Here is a 12,626-nt window from a genome sequence, read left to right on the forward strand (position 1 = left end):
ATGAAGTAAAATGATTAAGTAGCATTGTCTAAAGTTTACTGTAATACAATATACTATATCATGTGTGCTATATGCACAAGTCCACTACAGTAAGATGTCAAACTGTATTATCATAGGATTCAAGGTAGAATAATATGCTACACTGTACTTCAAAGCACATCGAAGTCAGAAAAACAACAGTGTAGTTCATTTATAAAGGGGATAGATGATGATTAAATCCAACTGGTTAACTTGAAAGTCGGTTTATATAACACCAGGATAGTGTCAACACCACATACTTCATTTTCAAAGGCTTAACTATGACCTATTTATAAGATTACACCAACAGTATAAAGCCTTTGGAAAAAAAAAAAAAGCTTCACTTGTACTAAATTTCCATGTGATGTAAAATTTACAGAAGCCTTATAAAAACCTTTATTTCTAAATGAGGCCACTTATGGATAATATACAGATCTGCCTGCACACATTATCTGAGATGTAATTCTTCTATAAAAACTTTGGCACCAACTATATCAAGAATTCATATATTAGCACAAATGTATTTTGCTCTGGCACCAAACCACTATGTTTACATTTTAGTACAGTGAGTCAAACAAATGGAGTCCTTTGGTTTTACAGAATAACTAGCTTTTATAATATGTTTTTATTGTTTTTCTTTTTTTAAAAAAGTCTATCCTTCAGGATCTGATGTTAAAAAATACTAACATTGCTTGTCATTATACTATATATATATATATATATATATATATATATATATATATATATATATAGATTGTTGGTAATGACGCCCCAAACCATAATTGTATGAAAAAAGAAAAAATATTAAAGTAACTTTATTTGAAAGGAATTTTAGAAGCTAGTGTGCAGAGAAGTTGTGAGGACCTGGTGGACACCAACTATATGCTTAAATAAACACTTGAACACTACTGCAAACACACAGTATGAATATTGTGGACCTGTGCATGGTTTTTTAAATCTCACTTCCCCTAAAAATGGGGATTTATATTACTTAATATTCAAGTAATTAAGCAGAAAATGATGCCTTTGATAAGATTAGGAAAAAAGCCACACATTTAATTTCATCTTCATCCAGTTTTGCCTAGGAACACCACAAATCTTACAGGCCAGTTGATGTTCGCTTTTTCATGCTCCGTCGCTGGGCTAAGCTTGAAGCAGCTACAGGCTCTAGGACTGGTTGAAAGGTCTTGTGAGTCAGGGCAGAGTATGTTGCAACCATTGCTCCCTACAGTAATGAGAAAATGTCACAAACTAAGTACAAATTCTGGAGTTAAAAAAAAAAAAATTCACATGATATTATGAGACATATATCTAGAACAAAATGTCTTTTCCTAGGAAAATAATTGAATATATTAGATCTGTGCACTGATGAATCAATATTACTTGTATGTTTTTCATTTAAATAACTATGCATTTTACAAAAAATTGTTAAAACACTAATATTTAAAACCTTGGTTCAATGTATATGGATATAGGAATGGTTTCATGAACAGTTATAAATTAAGAACTAACAGCAATCTTTTGTTTCAATATGAAACTTGCATTTAGCCCAATCCTAATTCCAGCATCTCTCAAAAGCAAGGCGGGTACAATCAAGAAATTTTTATTGTTTCAGCCGAAAGGCAGTGGTAAAGTAAGCTAAGAAAAGCACATGGTTGTTAATATAAAAAAATCTATCTTTAAAAAATAAAGATATTTTAAGGAATTATTTAAGTGTCATTAGCAAGTGGCACACAATGGGTTTATTACGTATCTGATATTTTGAAGGCACATAAAAGTATGTTTGTTTTACCTTAACAACATGTGACACATCATTTCTCTTTGGCTGATCATTTGGCAACTGGTCTCTGTGAGTTATCCATGAGTGCTTTAATATTTGTTCAGTAGTATACCGCTGACGTGGGTCCATATGAAGCATATGGGAAAGCAAATCCTAAATTAAAATTTAAAAAAGTGTGTGTGTATATGTGTGTGTATACACACACACACACACACACACACACATACATATATAATTTTACAGTTACTGAAAATGTGACAGCACTGATAGCCTTGCAATCTATTTATTTTACCTACATTTATGTAAAGTAAAATCTATACTCTACACAGTTAACTCTCAAGAGAATCTTGAGAGAGATTTTTCAATATATATTAAATCCCTATACAACACTTTTAAATCGGAAGATGCCAAATCTGTGAAATTAGATGTGTGATTAATGAGGGAGGAGGAAAATGTAAAATGGCAGAAGTCATCCTGGAATATGCTAAATCTTCAGCAGGAGACAGGAGCTACTGAACTTTGCTGTTAAGCTGTGCCCCAAGGTGTAAGGGTACGTGTACACAGATAAAACATAGAGGGGAGGGCCCCATGTAGTTAATTCATTCAATAAATGGTGGCTTACTATATAACATATTAAGAAAGCAAACCATAAATCCAATGTTAGCAACTGGCTTCTATCATAGTAGTGCTCAGAGTATTGTAAGTTTTTCATCAGAGTAAGTGTGAGTTTGCTTATGTTATCTCTGTTGTAATAAAAAAAGTTGTAAATTTAATACAATCACACAGGAAAAGTTTTCAGTATATTAAGAGATGTAATAAACTGTATCTCCAAAATATCCTTTAGAGAAATGAGAAGTAAACTCCTTAAGAAGCATTTTTGGAGAATCTGGCAAGATGGCCAAGTAACAGCTCTGGTCTGCAGCTCCCAGTGAGACAAACGCAGAAGGTGGGTGATTTTTCCATTTACAACTGAGGTACCCAGTTCATCTCATTGGGACTGGTTAGCCAGTGGGTCCAACCCACAGAGGGTGAGCAGAAGTAGGGTGGGGCATCGCCCCACAGGAGAAATGCAAGGAGCCAGGGGACCTCTCTCCCTCAGCCAAGCGAAGCCTTGAAGGACTGTGCTACCCAGCCCAGATACTACGCTTTTCCCACGGTTTTTGCAATCCACAAATCAGGAGATTCCCTGGTGTGCCTACACCACCAGGGCCCTGGGTTTCAAGGACAACACGGGGCAACTGTTTGGGCAAACACTGAGCTAGCTGCATTTTTTTTTTTTTTGTTCATACCCCAGTGGTGCCTGGAATCCCAGCGAGACAGAAACATTCACTCCTCTGGAAATGGGGCCGAAGCCAGGGAGCCAAGTGGTCTCGCTCAGTGGGTCTCACTCCCACGGATCCCAGCAAGCTAAGAACCACTGGCTTGAAATTCTTACTGCCGCCAGCATAGCAGTCTGAAGTCAAACTGGGACAATTGAATTTGGTGGGGGGAGGGGTGTCCACCATTACTGAGGCTTGAGTAGGCAGTTTTCCCCTGACAGTGCTAAGGGGGCCAGGAGGTTTGGACTGGGCAGAATTCACCACAGCGCAGCAAAGCGGCTGTGACCAGATTGCCTCTCTAGATTCCTCCTCTCTCGGCAGGGCATCTCTGAAGGGCAGCAGCCCCAGTTAGGGGCCTATAGATAAAACCCTCTTTTCCCTGGGACAGAGCACCTGGGGGAAGGGGCAACTGTGGGTGCAGCTTCAGCAGACTTAAACTTTCCTGCCTGCTGGCTCTGAAGAGAGCAGCTGATCCTGACAAGGAGGATTCTCCCAGCACAGCGCTCTAGCTCTGCTAAGGGACAGACTGCCTCCTAAAGTGGGTCCCTGACCCCTGTGCCTCCTGACTGGGAGAGACCTCCCAACAGGGGATCAACAGACACATCATACAGGAGAGCACCAGCTGGCATCAGGCTGGTGCCACTCTGGGACAAAGCTTCCAGAGGAAGGAGTAGGAAGCAATCTTTGCTGTTCTGCAGCCTCCACTGGTGATACCCAGGTGAACAGGGGCTGGAGTGGACCTCCAGAAAGCTGCAGCAGACTTGCAGAAGAGGGGCCAGACTGTTAGAAGAAAAACTAACAAACAGAAAGCAACAACATCAACATCAACAAAAAGAACCCCCCCACAAAAACTCCATTCAAAAGTCATTAGCCTCAAACATCAAAGACAGAAAAATCCACAAAAATGAGGAAAAACCAGCACAAAAACGCTGAAAATTTCAAAAAAACAGAATTCCTATTTTCCTCCAAATGACTGCAACTCCTCTCCAGCAAGGGCATAAAACTGGACAGAGAATGATACTGATGAATTGACAGAAGTAGGCTTCAGAAGGTGGGTGGTAATAAACTCCTCTGAGCTAAAGGAACATGTTCTAACCCAGTCCCAGGAAGGTAAGAAACCTGATAAAAGGTTACAGGAACCGCTAACTAGAATAATCAGTTTAGAGAGGAACATAAATGACCTGATGGAGCTGAAAAACAGCATGAGAACTTCGTGAAGCATTCACAAGTATGGATAGTTGAATGGATCTAGTTGAATCGATCAAGTGGAAGAAATGATATCAGAGATTGAAAATCAAATTAATGAAACAAAACGTGAAGATTAGAGAAAAAATAATTAACAGTAACGAACAAAGCCTCCAACAAATATGAGACTATGTGAAAAGACGAAATCTACAATTGACTGATGTACCTGAAAGTAATAATGGTGGGGAGAATGTAACCAAGTTGGAAAACACAGTTCAGGATATCATCAAGGAGAACTTCCCCAACCTCGCGAGACAGGCCAACATTCAAATTCAGGAAATACAGAGAACACCACTAAGATACTCCTTGAGAAGAGCAATCCCAGGACACATAATCATCAGCTATTCCAAGTTTGAAACAAAGGACAAAATGTTAAGGGTAGCCTGAGAGAAAGGTCGGGTTAACCTACCAAGGGAAGCTCATCAGACTAACAGTGGATCTCTCTGCAGAAACCCTACAAGCCTGAAGACAGTGAGGGCCGATATTCAACATTCTTAAAGAAAAGAATTTTCAACCCAAAATTTCATATACAGTCATACTAAGCTTCACAAGCAAAGGATAAATAAAATCCTTTCCAAACAAGCAAATGCTGTGAGATTTTGTCACCACCAGGTCTGCTTAAAAGAGTTCCTGAAGGAAGCATTAAATATGGAAAGGAAAAACTGGTACCAGCCACTGCAAAAACACACCAAAATATAAAGACCAATGACAATATGAGAAAACTGCAACAACTAATGTATAAAATAACCAGCTGGCATCATGATGACAGGATCAAATTCACACGTAACAATATTAATCTTTAATGTAAATGGGCTAAATGCTTTCCATAAACAGAACCAATGACAAAAACCACGATTATCTCAATAGATGCAGAAAAGGCCTTCAATAAAATTCAACACTACTTCATGCTAAAAACTCTCAATAAACTAAATATTGATGAAACATATCTTGAAATAGTAAGAGCTATTTATGACAAACCCATAGCCAATATCATATTGAATGGGAAAAAGCTGGAAGCATTCCCACTGAATACCAACACAAGACAAGGATGCCCTCTCTCACCATTCCTATTCAGCATAGTATTGGAAGTTCCGGCCAGGGAAATCAGGCAAGAAAAAGAAATAAAAGTATTCAAATAGAAAGAGAGGAAGTCAAATTGTCTCTGTTCACAGATCACATAATTATATATTTAGAAAACCCCATCGTCTCTGCCTAAAAACTCTTTAAGCTGGTAAGCAACTTCAGCAAAGTCTCAGGATACAAAATCAATGTGCAAAACCCACAAACATTCCTATACACCAATAACAGACAAGCAGAGTGCCAAATCATAAGTAAACTCCCATTCACAATTGCTATAAAGTGAATAAAGGAGTACAACCTACAAGGGATATGAAGGACCTCTTCAAGGAGAACCACAAACCACTGCTCAAAGAAATAAGAGAGGACACAAACAAATGGAAAAACATTCCATGCTCATGGATAGGAAGAATCAATATTGTGAAAATAGCCATAGTGCCCAAAGTAATTTATACATTCATGACTTTCTTTGCAGAATTAGAAAATACTAATTTAAGTTTCATATGGAACCAAAAAAGAGCCCTTATAGCCAAAACAATCCTAAGCAAAAAGAATAAATCTGGGGGCATCAGGCTACCTGACTTCAAACTACACTACAAGGCTACAGTAACCAAAACAGCATGGTGCTGGTACCAAAACAGATATATAGACCAATGGAACAGAACAGAGACCTCAGAAATAACGCCAAACATCTACAACCATTTGATTTTTGACAAACCTGACAAAAATAAGCAATGGAAAAAGGAGTCCCTATTTAACAAATGGTGCTGGGAAAACTGGCTAGCCATATTTAGAAAACAGAAATTGGATCCCTTCCTTATACCTTATATAAAAATTAACTCAAGATGGAGTAAAGACTTAAATATAAAACCTAAAACCATAAAAGTCCTACAAGAAAACCTGGGTTATACCATTAAGGACACAAGCATGGGCAAAGACTTTATGACTAAAACATCAAAAGTACTTGCAACAGAAGCCAAATTTGAAAAATGAGATGTAATTAAACTACAGAGCTTTTGCACAGCAAAAGAAACTATCATCGGCATGAACAGGCAACCTACAGAAGGGGCTAAAATTTTTGCCATCTATTCATCTGACAAAGGTCTAATATTCACAATCTACAAGAAACTTAAACAAATTTAGAAGAGGAAAACAACCCCATCAAAAAGTGGGCAAAGGATATGAACAGACACTTCTCAAAAGAAGATATTTATGTGGCCAAAAACACATGAAAAAAAGCTCACCACCACTGGTCATTAGAGAAATGCAAATTGAAACCACAATGAGATACTATCTCATGCCAGTTAGAGTGGCGGTCGTTAAAAAGTCAGGAAACAACAGATGCTGGCAAGGATGTGGAGAAGCAGGAATGCTTTTACACTGTTGGTGGGAGTGTAAATTAGTTCAACCATTGTGGAAGACAGTGTGGCAATTCCTCAAGGATCTAGAACCAGAAATACCATTTGACCAAGCAATCCCATTACTGGGTATATACCCAAAGATTATAAATCATTCTTGTATAAAGACATATGCACATGTATGTTTACTGCAGCACTATTTACAATAGTACAAATTTGGAACCAACCCAAATGCCCATCGATGATAGACTGGATAAAGAATAGATGGCATATATACAACATGGAATACTATGCAGCCATCATATCCTTTGCAGGCACATGGATGAAGATGGAAACCATCATTCTCAGCAAACTAACGAAGGAACAGAAAACTAAACAGTGGGTATTCTCACTCATAAGTGGGAGTTGAACAATGAGAACATATGGACATGGGGAGGGGAACATCACAAACTGCGGCTTGTCAGGGGTTAGAGGCAAGGGGAGGGAGACGGGTGGGGGAGAGCATTAGGACAAATACCTAATGCTTGCGGGTCTTAAAGCCTAGATGACGGGTTGCTAGGTGCAACAAACCACCATGGCACATGTATACCTATATAACAAATCTGCACATTCTGCACATGTATCCCAGAACTTAAAGTAAAATTTAAAAAAAAAAAAAAAACTGTTCTAATATAGAAACAAAATCATTGTATGCAAATGTTTCATCAATTGCAGAAGCAGTGAAACTAAAGACTCTAAGTAGTACTATCAGATTCTGAAGAATAATGTAATTGGTTGAAACCATGTAAGGGACTAGGGCAACCAATCAAAAGCCATACTGGGGAAAAATGTGCAAAAATAAATGGACAATTAATACTAAAAAGAAGATAACCATGATTTCAATGAAACAAACCTAAATGGTTATTGGATAAATGATAAAATTTCAATAGTCCGAGGCTTTCTTCTTCTGGTCAAGATGAAATACCAAGGACTGGATGTGCCTATCTGCCCGAAACAACCAATTAAAAAAGAACATAAAATATAGAATATGTCAACAGTTTTCAGGTTATCAGATGTTAGGCAATAAAGGAAAGTGATTCCTAATAGTGGGAAACAATCGGGTTAGCATAGTGATAGCTTCAGCTTACAAACCCGAGAGAGTTTTTTTTTTTTAATTTTTATTTTTTTTATTTTTTATTTTTTTTTATACTTCAAGTTTTAGGGTACATGTGCATAACGTGCAGGTTTGTTACATATGTATACTTGTGCCATGTTGGTGTGCTGCACCCATCAACTCGTCAGCACCCATCAATTCATCCTTTATATCATGTATAACTCCCCAATGCCATCCCTCCCCCCTCCCCCGTCCCCCCTCCCCATGATAGGCCCCAGTGTGTGATGTTCCCCTTCCCGAGTCCAAGTGATCTCATTGTTCAGTTCCCACCTATGAGTGAGAACATGCGGTGTTTGGTTTTCTCTTCTTGTGATAGTTTGCTAAGAATGATGGTTTCCAGCTGCATCCATGTCCCTACAAAGGATGCAAACTCATCCTTTTTTACGGCTGCATAGTATTCCATGGTGTATATGTGCCACATTTTCTTAATCCACTCTGTCACAGATGGACATTTGGGTTGATTCCAAGTCTTTGCTATTGTGAATAGTGCCGAAATAAACATACGTGTGCATGTGTCTTTGTAGTATAATAATTTATAATCCTTTGGGTATATACCCAGTAGTGGGATGGCTGGGTCATATGGTACATCTAGTTCTAGATCCTTGAGGAATTGCCATACTGTTTTCCATAATGGTTGAACTAGTTTACAATCCCACCAACAGTGTAAAAGTGTTCCTATTTCTCCACTTCCTCTCCAACAACTGTTGTTTCCTGATTTTTTAATGATTGCCGTTCTAACTGGTGTGAGATGGTATCTCATTGTGGACAAACCCGAGAGAGTTTTGTAGCTGCTGTGCAGGTAAGGGAAACTCGGGTGAAGCCTGGTTGGTTTGAGCTGAGGAGATAGAACTGAGACTCAGGGGAGACCAAGGCAGACATAGTTAGCAGGACAGGGTATGAAAGGGATGAGAGGAGCAGAGAGAGAGAATTACAAGGCTCTATAAAAGGTCTCACTAAAGTATCTAGCAGATTACTACTGATAAAGACATGTGAGGAAACAACCCAAGACCTTGGAAAGAACTATCTGAAAGGATTGGATGAAAATCAGGACTCACACAGGTGGGGTGGATTGCCTGTTTTCACTCGCCAAAATGGAAAACATCATAATTCATGAAGTATATTACACAGTATTTCGAAGCACTTTGCCTAAACAGTGAGTAGCCCTAAACACTAGTCTGGCCCTGCCTAAAAAAATTTAAAAGGAGGACCCAAAAGTATGAAACTGTTTCCAGTAACTTAACTGCTGCCCACAATAAAGTTCAAGCATACTCACAGGAAAATGAAGAGCAAACTAAACCAAAAATTAGGAGAAAATAAATAATAAACATCACAGAATAAATAAACAAAATAGAGAAAAAAACAAATGATAAGTGAAAAAGAGTTGGTTTTATGAAAAGATAAACAATTGACCAACCTTTAATGGGACTAAGAAAAAAGAGAGATGATTGAAATAAATAAAATCCAATGGAAGACATTACAATGGTATCACAGAAACAGAAAGAATTATGAGACTATTACAAACAACTATATGCCAACAAATGGGAACACCTAGAAGAAATTGATACATCTCTGGATACATGAAATCTATCAAAATCGAATCGATAAAATAGAAAATACGAACAGACCAATAACAAGTAGCAGGATTAAATCAGTTACAAAAAGTCTCCCATCAATGAAAATCCCATTATCTGACGCCTTCACTGATGAATACTTATAATAAATACCAATCCTTTTCAAACGATTCCAAAGAATTAAAGAGGAGAGAATCCTTCCAAATTCATTGTATGAAGCCAGACTAACCCTACTGTTCTAACCAGACAGAAAGAACATAACAACAACAAAAACTATAGGCCAATAGCCTTAAAGAACATAGATGCAAAAATCCCCAACAAAATACCAGCAAACTGAGTTTAACAGCACATTAAAAACATCATTCAACATTTTCAAGAATAATTTATCTCAGGAATAAAAGGATGGCTCAACATATGCAAATGAATACACATAACACATCACATCAACAGAATCAAGGACAAACACCATAGGATAAATTTAAAATGCAGAAAAAGCATTTGATAAAATTCAACATCCATTCATGATAAAAAAAATTAAACAAATTAGGTATAGAAGAAACATACCTCAACATAATAAAGGTCACATATGACAAACCCACAACTAACATCATACTGAATAGGGGGAGGTTGAAAGCTTTTCCTGTATGATCTGGAATAAGACAAATATGCCCACTTTTACCACTTTTATTCAGCATAGTTCTGGAAGTCCTAGCCAGAATAATTGGGGAAAAGAAGAAAGGGGCATGCAAATTGGAAAGAAGGAAGTAATACTGTTACTGTTCACAGATGACATTATCTTATTTATAGAAAACCCTAAAGATGTGACCAAAAATTGTTAGAATAAACAAAGTGCAGTAAAGTTGCAGGATACAAAAGCAACATATATAAATCACTAGCATTTCTATATGACAATAGTGAACTGTCTGAAAAAGAAATCGAGAAAGCAATTCCATTTAGGACCTGCAAAAAAATAAAGTAGACAGGAATAAATTTAACCAAGGATGTGAATGATCTCTACAATGAAAACTATAAAACACTGATGGAAGAAACAGAAGAGGATACAAATAAATGAAAAAATATTCCATTTTCATGGATAGCAATAATTAATATTGTTGATATATCTATACTACCCAAATCAATCTATAGATTCAGTGCAATCTCTATCAAGGTATCAATGGAATTATTCACAGACACAGAAAAAAATTATAAAATTCGTATGGAAGCACAAAAGACTCCAAATAGCCAAAGCCATTTTGAGCAAAAAGAACAAAGCTGGAGGCATAACACTGACTTCAAAGTATTCTATAAAGCTACAGTAACAAAAACAGGATGGTGTTGGCATTAAAATAAACATATAGACCAATGGAACAGAACAAACAACACAGAAATGTATTGATGCTCTTACAACCAACTGATTTTCAATAAAGGCACCAGGAACACACACTGGGTAAAGGACAGTCTCTTCAATAGACAGTGCCAAGAAAACTGGACATCTATATGTGGAAGAATAAAACTAGACCACCATCTCTTACCATATATAAAAATCAACACAAAATGGATTGAACACTTAAATGTAAGACCTGAAACTATAAAACTACTAGAAGAAAACATGGAGGAAATGCTTTGTGACATTGGTCTGGATAAGAATTTTTGGATAAGAATTCAAAAATACAGGCAAGAAAAGCAAAAACAGACAAATGGGATTACCTCAAATGAAAAAGTTACTGCCCAACAAAGGAAATAATCAACAGAGGAAAGAAACAATCTATAGAATAGTAGAAAATAATCTGCAAAGTATATATCTGAAAAGGGATTAATATCCAGAATATATGAAACATTCAAATAACTTAATAGCAAAAAAATACATAATTTGATTAAAAAGTGGTCAAAAAATCTAAATAGACATTTTTCAAAAGAATAAATACAAATATCCAATAGGTATATGGAAAAATGCTCAATATCACTAATTATCACAGAAATACAAATCAAGACCATAATGGGATATTATCTCACCCCAATTAGAATGGCTAGTACAAAAATGACAAATGCTGCCATGGATGTGAAGAACTGGGAAATGTGCTATACTATTGGTGGGAACATAAACTAGTACAGCCACTATGGAAAACTGTATGGAGTTTCCTCAAAAAATTAAAAACAGTACTACCATATGATCCAGCAGTCCCACTGCTGGCTGTTTACCCAAGCGAAATGAGAACAGTATATTGAAAAGATATCTGCACTCCTCTATTTACTGCAGCACGATTCACAATAGACAAGATATAAAAGCAACCTATGTGTTCACCAACAGATAGTGGATTATAAAATGTGGTACATACAAACAATGGAATACTATTGGTCAAAAGAAATGCTGTCATTTGTGGCACTATAGATAAACCTGGAAGACATTATGTTAAATAAAATAAGCCAGGCACAGAAATACAAATACCATATGATCCACTCATTTGTGGAATTTACAAAAGTTGATCTCATAGAGGTACAGAGCAGAACAGTGGTTACTAGGGATTGAGGAGGTTAGGGTTGAGGGAGGGATGGGGAGAGATTACTGAATGGGTATAAAATTATAGACAGGAGAAGTTCTGGTGTTCTACTGCAGAGTAGAGTAAATATAATTAACAATACTGTATTATATATTTCAAAACAGCTAAAAAAGAGGATTTTTGAATGTTCTCATCACAAAGAAATGTTAAATGTTTAAGGTGATGGATAAGTTAATTACCCTGATTTGATCATCATACAATGTACACATGTATTGAAACATCACACTATACCTCATAAATATGTACAATTTTTATGTGTTAATTAAAAATAAATCTTAAGAAAAACACATTTGACATTAAGAAAATAGAGCTGGGCGTGGTGGCTCACGCCTGTAATCCCAGCACTTTGGGAGGCCGAGGCGGGCGGATCACAAGGTCAGGAGATCTAGATCACCCTGTCTAACATGGTGAAACCCCATCTGTACTAAAAATACAAAAAATTAGCCGGGCATGGTGGCAGGCGCCTGTAGTCCCAGGTACTCGGGAGGCTGAGGCAGGAGAATGGTATGAACCCAGGAGGCAGAGCTTGCAGTGAGCCGAGATCCAG

The 12,626-nt window shown here is 37.1% G+C and overlaps 1 protein-coding gene across 3 annotated transcripts in view; it reads right to left on the minus strand.

Annotated features, from left to right (window-relative positions):
• Nucleotides 1-817: 817 nt before the first annotated feature.
• The window catches only part of RPS6KA6 (ribosomal protein S6 kinase A6), a 140,952-nt gene continuing 129,143 nt past the window's right edge, over nt 818-12,626 (minus strand). For 2 of the 3 annotated variants that reach the window (XM_030934025.1, XM_030934024.1), the window contains 2 exons: nt 1,811-1,951; nt 881-1,243 (listed from right to left, as the gene is read on the minus strand). In XM_030934025.1, the coding sequence (XP_030789885.1) occupies nt 1,118-1,243; nt 1,811-1,951 (267 nt within the window). In that variant the 3' untranslated portion in view covers nt 881-1,117. Of the gene's footprint in view, nt 1,244-1,810; nt 1,952-12,626 lie in introns of all 3 variants that reach the window. The other variant, XM_030934023.1, reaches the window with a different exon arrangement.

This window comes from Rhinopithecus roxellana, chromosome 7 (assembly GCF_007565055.1).
Source record: "Rhinopithecus roxellana isolate Shanxi Qingling chromosome 7, ASM756505v1, whole genome shotgun sequence".
In the NCBI taxonomy this organism is placed as follows: Eukaryota; Metazoa; Chordata; class Mammalia; order Primates; family Cercopithecidae; genus Rhinopithecus; species Rhinopithecus roxellana.